This window comes from Pocillopora damicornis, chromosome 4, assembly GCF_964200805.1.
Source record: "Pocillopora damicornis chromosome 4, jaPocDami1.2, whole genome shotgun sequence".
NCBI lineage: Eukaryota > Metazoa > Cnidaria > Anthozoa > Scleractinia > Pocilloporidae > Pocillopora > Pocillopora damicornis.
This window is the reverse complement of record NC_142673.1, coordinates 30,883,874-30,899,365: the sequence shown is the minus strand read 5'-3', so window position 1 is coordinate 30,899,365 and position 15,492 is coordinate 30,883,874. Positions and strand designations below refer to the sequence as shown.

The 15,492-nt window shown below is 37.6% G+C and overlaps 2 protein-coding genes across 2 annotated transcripts; both read right to left on the bottom strand.

The window, feature by feature from the left end:
- Nucleotides 1-1,232: 1,232 nt before the first annotated feature.
- On the bottom strand, nucleotides 1,233-10,354 carry LOC113681705 (uncharacterized). The gene is made up of 14 exons (XM_027198820.2): nucleotides 10,126-10,354; nucleotides 8,491-8,684; nucleotides 7,781-7,947; nucleotides 7,310-7,399; nucleotides 6,235-7,160; nucleotides 5,302-5,952; nucleotides 5,048-5,173; nucleotides 4,785-4,855; nucleotides 4,376-4,467; nucleotides 4,182-4,270; nucleotides 3,721-3,812; nucleotides 3,251-3,316; nucleotides 2,818-2,888; nucleotides 1,233-2,466 (listed from the first exon to the last, which is right to left on the bottom strand). Exons 1-14 carry the CDS (start codon nucleotides 10,186-10,188, stop codon nucleotides 2,453-2,455), a joined length of 2,712 nt encoding a protein of 903 aa, XP_027054621.2. The 5' UTR covers nucleotides 10,189-10,354; the 3' UTR covers nucleotides 1,233-2,452.
- Nucleotides 10,355-10,894: 540 nt separating this feature from the next.
- LOC113681663 (band 7 protein AGAP004871) lies at nucleotides 10,895-15,483 on the bottom strand. The gene is made up of 8 exons (XM_027198768.2): nucleotides 14,612-15,483; nucleotides 13,464-13,573; nucleotides 13,295-13,367; nucleotides 13,081-13,163; nucleotides 12,675-12,878; nucleotides 12,512-12,567; nucleotides 12,137-12,215; nucleotides 10,895-12,002 (listed from the first exon to the last, which is right to left on the bottom strand). The coding sequence occupies exons 1-8, from the start codon at nucleotides 14,682-14,684 to the stop codon at nucleotides 11,814-11,816; spliced, it is 867 nt and encodes a 288-aa protein (XP_027054569.2). The 5' UTR covers nucleotides 14,685-15,483; the 3' UTR covers nucleotides 10,895-11,813.
- Between the last annotated feature and the right edge of the window lie 9 nt (nucleotides 15,484-15,492).

Genomic DNA, 15,492 nt, shown 5'->3' with positions numbered 1-15,492 from the left:
ATGTCGTCTATCTTCCATTTAGCTAGCCCTATTTCTCTACATGTCACGACTCTTGTGCGAAGTTCTAAATTAATTCACCAATAATTTCTAGATAATTGGTTTAGATAGGATGATAGGAAATAACGTTATAAGTCCAATAATAAAGGTGTCCTTGGAAGTAACCATAGACAGTAATAGATGATATAGTAAAAATTATCATTTTTTGTCGACAAGTACGAAACAATCATTCAGCCCAGTTTTTTTTGGACAGTTGAAGACCTCATTACCATTTCTCTTTGAACAGCGCCCCATAATTTACATTTGTGGCAGACTTAAACAAAGACCATACAAAGACTAAGTAGCTGTGGTTTTCACTCGAAGACAAGTTAAAAAAATAGCTGCTAGAAGCGTCGCCCAGTTCTTAGAATATTATAACCTGAGGAATATGTTTAATGGTCAAGTGATGCCAAACACCTTTCACAAGGAGAATTAATGAACATTTCTGTAGCAATCGCGGGAGGACGTAATAACTGACTAAAATATTTCAGACATAAAAATAAAAGAGAATCCAATTCATTGATTTTAACACAAAGGTGGGCACTTAAGTGTCGGAAGGAGTCATCAGTTGTTGTGTGTAGCTGAGCAGGGGGAGTAATTACCACCCTTTTGTTAGTTGTATTCCCACAGTTAATAAGAAAATATCGTCGGCATACGATATCTAACTGAACATTCCACTAAAACAGGCCGCAGTCTGATAAAAAAAAATAGCTACCAAGGTAATTGAACACTGATACATTCCCAGCATGTCACACTTAAGAACACATGTTCGCAGTGCGCAAATACCTCACAAGTACAACATGCCACCGGTAAACTGAACAAGAAAACTGTGATTAAATGAAGAATTGATTAGAATTGAATTGAAGACATTGATAACCTAAATCAGATGAAAACTCCTGATGCGTGTCACACCTATTATAGCGGCAAGGACAAAGCTTTAACAGATGAACCGTGTATCTGAAAGCAACCAGCGAGAAAGGAACTGACTCCTGACGAAGAGTAAAGATATTGAAGTAAATAGTCCCGGGTATTTTCCATCACTGCTGTTAAGTACACAGCGAGAGCCTTCCTGCCTGTGCGGGGTGTGCATAACAATGTTTAACACACCTCGTCTTTGCACACTTCTAAACTGACTCGAAGGGGTTCTAAGACAAAGTTAATTCCTTAACATTACTATGAAACCAAGTTAAACAATCTTTTTTCAGTGATTCAAACATAGTTTATTTTCGTAAGATGTTTAAGATTACTAAATAAATTAAAACAAACTATTCTTCTACGTCATTCTCTCCTGCTCTGTTGTTAGAGTGTTCTATAATTAAACCGTGGTGTAATTAATAAGTGCTGTGATCCCAAATGAAATGTTTGTATATAAATCGCTTATTACGGATTCTAATGGATCTTGTGATTATCAGAGCAGTAATCAATTGCAACCAACTTTACCAACAAAATCCTGCATTAGTTATTCACAAGTTTGAGCCCTCATGGAAAAGAGTTAGCTCTTATTTGGGTTAGAAGCTGAAGGCCAACAAGATAACCTACAGTTATAACTAACAATCACTGAAAAAGCTTCATTTCAAAACGATCGAATGCTTAAGGGTGTCTAGCTCTTTTCCTCGGCTGTTTCTGTGGTGGAGTTTAAAGCCACAACTGAGCGAGGAAAAAATTGCTTCGTCTCAAAATTGATGAAGACCTACTTGCTGCCAAAGCATACGTCTCACCTTCGAGACAACAATCCGCATCAATAAAGTCCAAAATACTTATTTCTTGAAGCTTGTTAAGAAATACAATGACCACTCCTTGACCACAACGAAAATAATCATGTTCTTATTACAAGTATGTTGAATCAGGCTTAGGTTAAAAATCCAAGCATTCTATTGAAACCACTCGTTTTCATTCTAGTGATCAAATCAAGGCCCAATATGACAAGAAATTTTCCTCTTAGCAACTACGTATCGTGCTAAAATGCATACGAAGTCAAACTGACATAAACTCCATGTCAACATGGTCAAGGAAAATAATTAGTTCTTTATTCACACATACTCTTTCCAATATTCCTTACAAAGACGTAGGCTTGTATAAATAAGATGTATATGAGGGCACCTCATGGCTCCATTTTAAGTCAATAAACTTTCCACATGTATGCCACAAATCCTGACATAGAAAGTCCATTAGACCTTGTCAATTGCGAGCGGTGCCAGTGGACCGTGAAACATTGCCAACACCCCTAGCTCCTTGCGAATGTTCAAGTACTTAGAGCTCTGTATGTGAATCGCACGAACATCTGAAAAACGAATCCATATTGATCGGAGACAAAAGGAACACCAACATTTTTAAGCTCCATCAACAGAGCAGTACACCGCACTTGACAAGTTTCAGAACTGCACCCTCCGTTTGATGTCGAGACAATTCGCATACATCACTTGGAATTTTCTGCAAAAGAAAATAAGTAATTTGTTGCAACTAATGAAAAGCTATGAATTTGTCATTGCATAGGATCGGTAGAGTGCTTCCAAAATTTAAGCCCATGCATATGAGTTCTTTGTTTCAGTTTTTATGTCAAAGACTATTCACAAATGATTTATCAGGCAGTCAGAGTTAAAGTTCTGCGTCTGTTTCACTAAAAAACAAGAACAAAGACAGCATAACAAAAGACGCGTTTATAGGTCGCCGCAAGCAACAGACATTAATGAGTTTCCTGGTCACTGAACAAAAAAGAGGCTTATCAGATCGAAAAAATACTTCACACATGATAAAACACTAAAATTAAAAAGTCACACTTACTCAGCGCTTTTTCCCATATCTGCACACGAGCGTGTTCTTCTGTCAGCCAATTTTCTGGTCTGCTAAGGAGACTGTGCGAAAAACATTGCACAAGAAATATTTTGACTGACAGTCTACCCGATGCAATAAGTAGTTAGGGTTACTAGTGGAACAACGCAGATTACGTAATCACAACACAGCTACTTAATCTCTGTATGGCTCACTCTGCTACAAAAGCTTCAAAAAGTCAAATATAAAAATAAGATTATAGCCGTTATTACAAGGTAGCTGTACAAAGAATGTAAAACAACCGAGGATCCCACACAAACAGGAATGTACTTTGCATCAGACAGGATAAAGAGAGTGTACCCTTAACTCTGATTTCTTTGGACTTCCTTCTATTTTTCACGGCGTCAATGATCAATATAACGTTCAGCTGAAATACATTACTCACTTAGAGCTCAAACTCAAACCGGTCACTTGGTAGTCAACAGCCCTTCTCGCCGGCGCCATCAATCCTCTGTAATATAAAATTTAAGTTCAAAACATTTGTTGCTACGAAACAAAAAGAAAGCTAACCTACGTGGCAAACGAACAAACGGAGAGGAAGAAGATAATGCGAAAGGCAAGGCCGAGGGGAAACAAAATTAAAAGCGCTGTTATTGCGATAGCTTTCTAAGCTCACATGGGTTTTCTTTCTCTGTCTCACTTGTAGTTTAGCCACGCAGAGTAAAACTTGGGTGGAATGTCTTCCAAACTACGAAGCAAACAGTTTTTTCTAAAAAAAAAAATTATCGTTCAGCAAATGAGGGGAAGAGATTTGATTTTAATCGATTAAGAGCAAAATCTACGATCAGGTCAAAAACTGAAAATGACGTCAGCGGTCAATTAGGTTCAAATTACGCTAAACTGATGTTAATTTACCTTTTGATGGTATCCATGGAAACATCAATTCCTTTCTCCTGCAGGCGCGCGAAGACCTCATGGCATTCTTCCGAGGCTACAATTTCTTCTTCCTTTTAATTTCATAAAATTCACTAATAAACGACACTTTGCCGACATAGTACTGATAGACTACACGTTATACTTCAAACGAGAAAACTAGTAATTTCACAATTTTCGGGTAAGTTTGACACATTTCACATTTTGTTTGGCATAGAACTAAAAAAAACACCAGGTTTAAGCAGTTCCGGTGGGAATTTTAAATATATTGTGCACAGTTACTCTTTGGAAAAAAGAATTGTTTAGAATTTCAATGAAAAGTGTTTGCTCCTATCACTTGGACTTGTTTTTACTTGCAAAAATAACCACCTTAACATTCAAACACTTAAGTTTAGAAAATTAGCACTTATCTACATCAATTTGTCGTTTTTCATTGCCACTACCTTATTCCACGGCAGTGTGAGACTCTTGTTGTTGTTGTCTTGTTTCGATCTTCCTTGCTCTTCTCTCCGTTTTTGACTTTCCTTTGAAGCTGTAAAGAAAACAAATGTTGAAGCAGAAGTAGTACAGAACGAACAGAAACATCAAAATGAAAATTAAAATGTTGGTCAAATCAAAGACGACTTATGTTTAATACCTGCTGGTAATGGTGGCGGGGGTTTTTCCTTGAACAAGAATCCATCTTTGAGAACTTTAGCAGCGGCACGGCTCCTACGAGCATCTTTGGAGCTACACGAGTTGGACGAAGAACACAGATAATTCATTGTAAAAAGAAGCAATTGCAGCACAGAAGCACAGAACAAGTAGTTCAATCAAAAGACCCGGTTGCTAACTATTCTCGCTGGTGAACAGAATCCCAAGAGATTGGTGTCCTGAGACTGAAAACACAATACCGACAATTGTGTACGATTTCAAAGGTTATTCATCATTATTTCAAATTGACTTGGCTCAATGAACTTTACTATGCGAACACAATAACGAGCCTGACAGAGAAAACTCCATGTAGGTTTTTCTACAGACAACAAAAAACATTGCCTTACTCTCACCTTAACTTGCCAACATGGGCTGAAGAAGGCCTGGAGCGGGTTTGTCCTCCTTCAGATCCGGTCCTTTTTCGCTGTTAAAAGATAATCAACTTCCATTCGTTCAGAGATCCGTAAAATCCCAACATTCCGTGCGGAAAATTATAGCTGGTATAAAAGCAAACCTATAAAGGAATTGCAATGATATGCAAAACACCCTAAAAACACTTGTAGCACTCAGCGATGCTTTCATTAAATGGTTATTATGTATTCTGATAAACACAAACCTGTCCTTTAGCAGACATGGCACGAGGTTTGCTACCTGGTGAGTGAGGTTTTTCTAGTCTCAATATATCTCCGTTGCCTGACGAGCGTTTGAGCGGCGCGGAGCTGGGCCTAATAACACGATGTTTCTGTAAAGAGGAGTTCCATGTGAGATAACGGTTTATTTGAATGGCCGGTAATAAAGACAACCTACTAAACTATAAAAAAAAACTTGATTGAACACCAAGACAAATCGTAAAGCAAGGTACAAACATACTAATAATTTATCATTCTTCAAGGATGTCTCTTTTGTTCTAGATTTCGAGTTCCTTAACTCTGTTATCAAAGCCGTGGTGGGTCTGGTAACTGTTCTGCACGGACATAGTTCCTCATCACCTGGCAGTTCTTTCATTTTGGCCAAAAGTTTTGGTCGTAAACTTTGAGCTGTTTTTCGAGTTTGACTGAGTCTTGATTCTTTGTCGGTAATCTCTACTGCTGAGATTTCTTGTTCCTGTAGGTTAGCCTCCTTCATTTCCAAACCATTGTTTATAACAACTCCTGAACTTTGAGACCAAGCACAAGTTTGTACAGCAGGTTTGGCGACAATTTCCGCCTCAACACTGGAGTAAGTGGGGAGTTGAGAAGAGTCGAGGGGAATTTTAACGTCATCAACTTGACTCAAAACATCTCGTCTAAACGTTACAGATTTGAGTTTCAGATTGCTGCCCAGTGACAAATTGGTATCTGCTGCCTGATACAAATGGATATTGCCTTCAGAGCTTGACTTTCGCAGAGAAGACTTTGATGGTTGATCCAGGATACTGCTGTCACTTGAATTTTCAGTGCCAGACTGTCGTTTCTGTTTTAATTTATGTCTTTTCTTGGTTTTTGAGGTATTCCATTTTGGTAACGGCGGTTTTGTAACAACCTGAAAAAGTATTCAATTTTGCTTGAAACACGAAATCAAGCTCATCAAGGTGGAAGAAAACATTTCGCAGAAAATATCACGCAAAAATGATGCATATTAACGATTATGGAGTCGAACATGAACACTCTGCGCATAATGTCTCTTCAAATTGTAAAAAGGAGTAAAATGCAACTTGTTTAGTGGTGGATATACATGTACACCGTGAAGAAAAGTACAACTCTTACTATTCATTAGTCTCATTACTCATTACACATTGCGCAAATCGGCACATTTTCAACCCACCTTGTCTGAATCGGTGTCTTCTCTCTTTTCAAGCATTTCATGTTCTTCCCCAGTAAAGCAATTATGTCTTGGATTTTTTCGTTGGTCTCTTGAAAGGTTTTTCGCCACTAAGTCCTCCGGATTGAAGAATTCCATTGTTTTTCCTTTCAGTGCAAGAGAACTTTCGCTTTGTTGTTTTCTAACACGCGAAGTTTTATGCTGAGTCATATATCTTGCTGAACAGGCTCTGGGAAATCGGTTGGAAAGAGCATTCAACCTGTTCGAGACCTGAGGCTCTTCAACCCACATGGTTTCGTATCCGATTTCATGTTGTGGCGTTGTTTCTTGATCAGTGCCAGCGGTGCATTCTATTTCCATCTTTGCCAAAAGAACTGAAGGGGTTGTGGCGTCACAGGTTAATTCCAGATTTAAATCTCTTGGGCTGATTCGAAGCTGACTGATCTTTTCGTTCGTGCTTTTCATGTCGACTAGCATATCAGATATTATAGCACTCTCTGCTTGACTTTTATCACATATTTTATGAAGCATAGACTCGCTCCTGGCAACATAATCAGAAGACACTCTGCCAGTGTCTAAGAGACTCTGAGTCTGTTCATCATCACTTTCGGTACCTTCATTACCTCCTGTTGGAATTGCGAACACCAAAGAACGCGAGCCAGCCGAAGATATCGACCTTGTCTCCTGAGATTCATCGACCAAATCATCATCATCGTCTTCCTCACTGTAAGCTTCTTCGGCTGATTGTAAAACTTCAGGCCAATTTAGTTTTGGTGACGATGGTTCTGGAGAGGCTCTGGGAGGTGGTGGAGGGGGATTGGTACTCTCAGAATCTTCATCTTCACAGAATGCCGCAGAGTATCGCCAAAGGTCATGCGGTGCCAAGCTGCGATCCAGCTCCTCTTGCTGACGATCAAGATACACTAATCCTATAAATACGAACGTGGAAAAAAAACAAACACATTAGAAAAAACAGACCTATAAAAAAAAAAAATTATGATTGCATTCAGGATATTAGAGGAGATGTATCCCATTAGTGTTTTGATTGTTTGCTGATAGTCAAGTTCATTCTACCAACCTTTGTAAGAAGTATCATCTTTCTTTGTTTCCCTGAGTGGCAAGGACCCTGGAGGTGGACGATGCTGACGTGTCACTGTTTGCCCTTTTACTAAAAATAAATTGAATGTCATTCATGAATGAAATTATATTTGCAATCACAGATGACAACACCAATTGTAGTAGGAATGATAGTACATTGTTTTAAATAAATGTTCAGTGCCTTTTAAAGGTAAATGGTCAGAAGAAATATCTCAGTCTGTATTATTATCAACTTATGTATTTTTTTTTTCATTTCTGATCACTTATTTTGCAAAAATTCTTGCCTTTAAAATGCATGACAATAAAATGATTATGATGTTGTCTTAGTGCCATTTGTTTACCTGAGCCTAATTAATTCTACCTATTTCACCAGATACCAGGAAAACAAAACAAAAAACAGTACTTTTGCCAAGCCTCCTGGTGAGTCCTGGCATCAATTAATTTTAGCAACCTGAAATAAATGCACTGTAGTTGTTTTCAGAGGGTTTCTGACAGTCTTGCTTCTTCTCTGCACTCCTGGATGAATACACAGTAGATGAATGGGGCCTTCTTTTTAGTTTGGATTTCTGCCTTTCGTGGAACTGTTTCATCATTTCAGGTACGGACAAGTCTTTCATGCTATTGAACAACATGAACATCATGAATCAATCAAATATTTTCCATGAGTTAAATCAACAAATAAACAGAAACAGCATTTACAAGTCAGTGAACAGAAAAGCATTTGGTAGTTTCAGGCAGAGGAGTTTCTGTAGAGGTGTACTTAAATGAACCAATGAATAAAGCATTTTAAATTACAGAATGATGTGTTTGTACAAGAATTTGAACTCATTCAACCAACAGATCCTACCACCAGGTTACAACCCAGATTTTACTTCTTAGCAAGTCCAATCTCTTCAAGTGCTCAATGATAAAATGCACTTAATTTAAGTGTTTGGGTTCATAAGTTTAAAATTCACATGAGTGACATATGAGACTTACAACTAACGTGACTGTCAACAACCTTACGACAACTTGAACATTTTCATTGCAAATAAGACATTTACACAATGTACATAAGATATGTTGGGTCACACATCTAACAGCTGAACAAGGAAAATACTTCCTCGACCCTTGACTTACCAGTATGTAAAAAAGGATAATGCATGACATGATGTCACTTACCTGGCTGTCTCTTGGCTGTCAATGTGTAACTGAGGAGGCCCAGTTTCCAAACTTAAGAAGCTGTCTCTACTTTTACTCCTGTAGCTACACTGGCAATTTACTTCTCTCTCACGTGGTCCTCCATTCAGCCAAATTGAAGTCTTTTTAACATCTTTAAGTCTAGTGAGTGACTGATTTGTGTGATGTAACCAGTCCTAAAGATATAATTGTCACTGAAAATTAGGGGCTGATGAGGAATATGTAGGGTCAATGGGAAACAAATCTCACTGTTTCCCTTGGGGTCAGTCATTAAGTGTTGTGCTATTTCCCACAACTCAAAATAAAACAAATTAGAGGGAAGTTAAGATCTGCTTTGTTTAAATTATGAAAGTTCTCATCAAAATTTTCTTGCAGAGGTCTCTCAACCTCTTTGAAGCATCATGGTTGGCTCTGTCAGTGGATCTCAAAGGTATAGTTTCAATTATTTTTCAGTTCTTGTCAGAAAGCAGTTAGTTGCTATGACAACAAAAAAGGTTTCCTTAGCTGGAGAAGCCAAACAGATTTAGTAATAATAATAATAATAATTTTTAGACTTATATTGCACAATTATCAGTATAAGAATTTTCAATTGCGCATTACAATTAAATGTTAAAAATTCAACCCCCACATAGATACTAAAAAATAAAAAATTTTAAAAAAATTTTTAAAAAACATTAAATAAATAAATAAAAATGATCACTAAGAAAATGTGAAAATATGAAATTAGATACAAAGAATTAAAAAGCTTTGGCAAATAAAAAAGTCTTAATGGCCTTCTTAAACTTGTTTAAAGAATGGGTGTTTCTGATAGAGCCCGGAAGATTGTTCCACAATTTAGGGGAGTGTAAAAAGTCTATTCTGTTTCCAAGTGCACAACCTGATTAGGTGCAAGTGGAAAGTTCAAGTTGTTGTTTCCTTAGGGAGTTTGTGAGTTTTATTCCCCTGACTCTTTCTCCTCCAATAAGAAAAAGTATTTGAGTTGGCAGGTATAGCAATAACTTTTTCAACCCCTACAATTTTGTATCTTTCAAGGTTTCACTTTTTTTTGTTAATGATTTCAACCACTAGTTTGATTTAAATTTACATCAGCCACAGGATTTAACAGGGAGTTCAAGATCATTATCATCAAAAAGAATTAAAAAAGAATCAAACTGCTTTGAAAATGGCTCAAACCTGGAACCATCTAAGGGAAACTGCAGTTATGTCTACTTGGTCAACATTAGAGGCATAAATCTAATGATCGATTAGGTTAGGACTTACAGATTTAAGAGCTTGAGTACTCTACAATCTTTCCAACATTTGAACTGAATGAAATCTCAGACTTTACGTCTTGATAATCAAATGCGTTTTGATTTTTGTGTTTTTACCCATGGTAATTAATCTAAAACGCCGCGGAACGTTTGAAATAAGCAAGTAAGAGTAACTGCTTCTAAATGAAACCTATCATAATAATTTAGCTCAATGTTCCAAGTAGTTTATAGCTGGCAAAGTTTTTTTTCCTGACCAGAGACACATCCCCGCAAGATAAAATTTCTATGTCTACCGTGTTTAAATAAAGATAATAATAATGAAGATAAAGAAACAAGGTAGTTAATATCTTTGATGTTAGTGACTCACTCTTGATGCTGGTGGTCTGTCGTAGTAATTCTCACTTTCGACATGTCCAGATTGCGCCATCATGCCAATAAAAACACCGCATTAATTGTTTGAGTTTTCAGCTTCATTTCTTTTATCAGTGATAAATAAACGAAGAAATAGGAGTCCTTAGATTGAATCGTAGTAACGGTAAACAAACCTTTCAGAGGTTTTCCTGCGCCATGTTTTGACACTTCTTCTTGGAGCAGCCGCTGATCAGGTAGATTCCATTGACTGCTGACGATTTTGAAATTACTCGCACTGTGATGACCGAAGGAGACACTTCTCAAGGGTAAAATGTATAAGTCATTTCGGACATATGCCATTTATAATTTATGGCCCGGGTTGGTTATTCTAACCCTTCAGGGACCCGGATTCAGGCCCCTGAATACTACTAGTCGAGCCCTTCGTCCCAACATGCATTCTCAGACAGCATTGACATTTTCTAAGTTAAGAGCGTTAAACGCTTTTAATCGTAATTCCTACATCAAAGTGGAAAACTGGACCGGCTGATTATAAAAAAGTCATGAGAGAGTTATGTCACTACATATTATACTTGGCTTGTTACGGAAACCATGGTAACGAATTGGTTGACATCTGTATCGACCGGCGGATTACCAAGGCATTCAAAGCTCGAACAAGTCTCCATATTCAGTTCAGCGAAGAAGAGGAGCCATTGTACATAATTCGTTTAGGTTGGTTTGAACTCTTCGTGGTACCTGTAGGCGGCAAAGACCATCACACTTTGAAATAAGGCCTGGACGAGTTTTTTATATTTTTTTTAATTTAAAAGTTTTCAGCTAAAAGAATCGAGTCATTTCACAAAATACAGCGAAGAAATTCATAGTAAAGAGGGTTTCAAAAATTTAACAAACAAGAAGCTTTGGATGAACTTTGTACAAATTACTTGGTGCTACCTAACTATGTACTGTACTGTAAAATTAAATCAACAAATATATCTAGATCGTCATAACATTATTATCGTCAACAACTTGAAATAGTTATCAAAACGTTTTGCACCCTAAATGAGAAGGCAAAAAAATTACGATAACATTATTAAAAAATGTAGGAAAAATTATTTTTATTTTGAACAGATGATACAGGAAAAACAACGTTTGGAACTTCAATTCATAAAATTTTCCGTTTATCACAACTCCATCAGGGCTGGATGGAGAGTTTGGCGTAGTTATTGACCAAACTTTTGCCCCCTCCGTCTGGTTTGGCTGACTAAAATTTTGATACGATGATGAATGTTTTAAATGATTAACGTTCTGACAACCCTCTCATTTAAATTCGTAAAGCGAAGACATCTCGTCGCATGTTGTTGCTTATAAAGTCAATTATAAAAGTAGAAAGGTTTTATTGACTTGTATTAGCAAAAGATATTAAAAACCTCTTGTGCAAGATATTGTCTTATAAAAATTTTCGACATTTGTTGTTTTTGTTTATCAACCATCCTGACATTCTACCTCAAAGACGTCATAGTATCACGGTTATCGACCGCCTTTTAAGGCAAATGAAATTGCTATTAAAGCAAGAGAGCCACTTCCATAATAGTGTTACACGGGTATAAGTTTTCAAGTACTTCTTGTGCTGATATAGTTGTGACTGACTGACTTAGAACAGTTACAGGTGTAAAAGTCTTCATCCTCACACTTCCAGTGTTAGTTTCACTTGTTTAAAAAATTTGTCATAAAATCCACAGGAATTGGGAAGATGATGGTGGAGTTCTTTTCAGCTGAGATGGTGTTCAGAGTCTGTAGATAACGAAGCTGCATCGCCGACGGTGTCTCCGACATTATGTCAGCGGCCTGCTTCAAAGAACGTGATGATGTCATTTCACCTTCTGCAGCAATAACCTGAAAAACAGAGGGCAAGCATTCAGCTGTTTGTTTCATACACCGCATTTGATTGCGAAAACAACTTGAAACCGTTTGTCCCCTAAAAAAAAACTGAATGGAGTTATACACCGAACCTCTCACTAGCGTTATACCTTAGCTTTAGCTTCCCTGGTAGCTTCAGCCTCAGCCGCCATAACACGCTGTAACTGGACTGGAAGGCGGACATCCTTACTGTAGAAAAACATAGTCAATGTTTATCTTTTGACGTTTATCGTTATTTTTTTTTCATGGCATTTCACGTGAAGAACCAAATAGTCATGTTCAATTATACGATTTCACTAAAACAACAGTGCTTCATTGATGTCTTGTCATGACCACCAGATCGAACGCGTTTTACTTGAGCACATTTGAAAATCATATATAGTTTCATTATATTCCCGAGGTGAGTTGTCTTTAATTGTTACATTCAATGTTAATAAGCTTTGCTTTAATGAAGTGGAGGTGAACTCGATGGCAAGAAACCTTACATCTCAACTCTCTCTACACGAACTCCCCAAGGATCAGTGGCGTCATCCAGGAACAACTGTTGAGCAGACATATGAAATAGAAAATATAAGTTAGAGTAAAGAAAACTTGGAGAAGAAAGTGAAATGATTTCTGCAAATATCGGGAATGAAGTGATAAGCAAACCTGCATCTGAGAACTCAAACCCTCTCTATCCATTAGGATATCGCTCAAATTCTTTGTACCGATCATGTTTCTTAAGGTAGTCTGAGCCAGAAGTTTGGTGGAACCCTGAGCGTCTGAGACGTTTGTAACCGACACTGTTGCATTCTGGATCCTGAAGTACACCACTGCGTCAACAGTGACTGTAACACTGTCACGTGTCAAAGCCTAGCCAATCAAATTAGACCATGTTACAAGAAACTATACCATGTCTTAATTAATAAAGCTCGGAATGTTTGAGGAATTTAAGGCCAGCCTAATGGCCTGAAATAAATCCTAACGTTCTATATTTCAACATGAATGGATTCCTATTCCGAGAAAATTATACAGCCGACACCACCATTTGAGAAAATTTAAAATGAACGATTACCTCTTGAGGGGGTACATCAAATGACACTGTCCTCAAATCCACTTTGCTGTACTGATCAATCTTAGGTAGAACAAAAAACAACCCTGAAAATTTAAATTGACATGTCAGTCAAAACATTTGGCTTGGATACCCTAAACGCGTACAAAAGACGTTTTCCAGAAAAGAACGAGTCATATACTATGTCAAAATTCACGACTGGAAACAAAGACCTTACCTGGTCCCCGGGCCCCACCGGGGAGTATTCTCCCAAGTCTGAAGATCACAGCTCTTTCATATTCCTGCACTATCTGTTCAAATAGATTTGTCCCAGAATTCGTTATCTCTTAAGTTAAAGTTCAGCAAAATGCTTTGTTACTCTAATATAATTCACTGTATGCACTCACCTTCAAACAAAAGAACAAGGAAAATGGAAATGTTACCACAACAAGGATATAGCAAAGGACAGTAATGACGATCCCGCAAATTCCCAGTTCCCCTCCATCAGGTTGACTGGCTAAAATGTAAACAAGTGACAGCTGAGCGACACCTGAGTGACAGGTGGAACTCCACCCAAAAGAATTAAACTACGCCTTTCAATTTCATGCATTCGGCTACAGTGACTACCACAAGAAATTCCTTTTTACACAGCTAGAAATTCAAGATTCCAGTTGACTGATAACTATTTCGAGCATTTCAGCCCAACAACGAGACTGCGAGGAAGAGATGTGTTTTATGTATCAAACTTTTCTAACGGTTATACACTCTTTAACCTCGCCCGTATCAAAAACTTCCAGACAATCTTGTGGAGTTGAATTTCAGTAAATTTTCACCAACACTCAAATTATAAAACAAAAAATTATTAAAAGGAAAAAACAAAGGAAACACAAAAGAATGTTGCGGATGACCCCACCAATCCAAGATTACTTCTTAAAGACGACAAACATAATCCACAAAACCTCCCTGCAAAGTGTTCCTGTCTGCTTTGTTAAAAATCTCAAGAGTGAGTATTCTTTTATTCTAAACTCGACCTGGAAGACGATTAATATCTTACTGGTTGCACTACAGTTAACTAACTGAGTTTACAGTTGAAGACGGCTGTAGCAACGCTTGATTACACTTTAATGCCTGGCACAGAGAACAGGTTTGTACAGTGTAATTACTTTGGTCGGAGGTTTTAATGTTCACGAGTCGCTCTCACGGCCCAAACTCTTTATTTCGATAAATTGTTAGTTCACACGGAAAGTCAGCAAACAAACAATGAGAACAGGTCGGTAACAGTACAATACCTAGTAGCTGGTGTTTGGTGTGTTTGGTAACGCATCGATAGTTTTTAAACAGAGTTCTCTAAGGCGTAACAGCCCCATAACTTCCACACAAACATTTTATCCCAACTCGACCAATTAAAGATGCGAGGTTTTGGATGGAGTATCATAAACAAATATTCCGCAGACAAGTGACATGAATAACCAGACGAAGTCTCTTTAAGAAAAAATCAAACGCAGCAAGTAAAAGAACACTTGCTCTCGTGTTCCGGTAAATAATTTCAACTTACAGCTCATGCATTGTATGCGAGGAAGGCCTCCGATTTGACAACCTCCATGATGCTGAAGCGATTCCTGTGACATTTTGTACGCACTTGTGAAAGCTTCAAACTAACGCGATTTTCAGATGCAACAAGTTTGTATACATAGCTGATGATCTAACTACTGCCTGTCGGCCAGCACTGCCCACAATACCTGTTAAGGCTGTGACAAGTAAATTATAAGCACCTGTTGTACAAGGGAGGCTTGTTTGAATTTATCACGAACAAAAATAAGAGTTCATTCTTATACTTCGAAGTCAACACAAATTACCTGTAGTAAGAAACTTTCACAAACGGCACTAAATCGACTCCTCACTTTAAGAAAGAAACTAATATTTTTGTCTGTCGAACGGCACATTCCGAAGGTACCATGCAGCATTTTGCAATGATTTCTGCACGAAACAATTGCAATTAATAATGACCTATCACTATATGTTCAGCTATTCTTTACTAAAAACAAGCAAACAAGTACATTATTAGTTTTCTAGAAAAAAATCAAAACAGTTACTTTAATTCAAACTTTAAGAACTCGAGTTTCAAAACGATATCTTTACAATAAGCATGGGGTTTACATAAAGAAGAGAGCGCATAATCCGGATTTAAATGTACCGGTACAGCAATCGAGTTCTCTTCGAGCGAGACCATCAAACAAGAAAAAGTATGCGGCTACTTGGCAGTGCAATTGGAAGAGCATTATAAACTGACAGCTCATCAAGTGTTTTAACGACTTTAGATAATCACTGCTCACCTAACAATATCTTACATGAACTCAATGTTCAGAGGGCCCAAGTTGCTCCGAGAGCCTTTGTCCATTACAGTATCTTGGACCTTGGACCAATTGAGCTTGCCTT

Bases quoted from the DNA above. Each gene is read 5' to 3' on its own strand.
- LOC113681663 (XM_027198768.2), bottom strand. From the start codon at position 14,684: ATGTCACAGGAATCGCTTCAGCATCATGGAGGTTGTCAAATCGGAGGC. The intron at 13,574-14,611 runs GTAAGTTGAAAT...TTTACATTTTAG, and splicing joins TCGCATACAATGCATGAGCT to CCAGTCAACCTGATGGAGGG. The intron at 13,368-13,463 runs GTGAGTGCATAC...CTATTTGAACAG, and splicing joins CCTTGTTCTTTTGTTTGAAG to ATAGTGCAGGAATATGAAAG.
- LOC113681705 (XM_027198820.2), bottom strand. From the start codon at position 10,188: ATGATGGCGCAATCTGGACATGTCGAAAGTGAGAATTACTACGACAGA. The intron at 8,685-10,125 runs GTGAGTCACTAA...TTATATCTTTAG, and splicing joins ACAGACCACCAGCATCAAGA to GACTGGTTACATCACACAAA. The intron at 7,948-8,490 runs GTAAGTGACATC...GTTGTTCAATAG, and splicing joins GACAGCCAAGAGACAGCCAG to CATGAAAGACTTGTCCGTAC.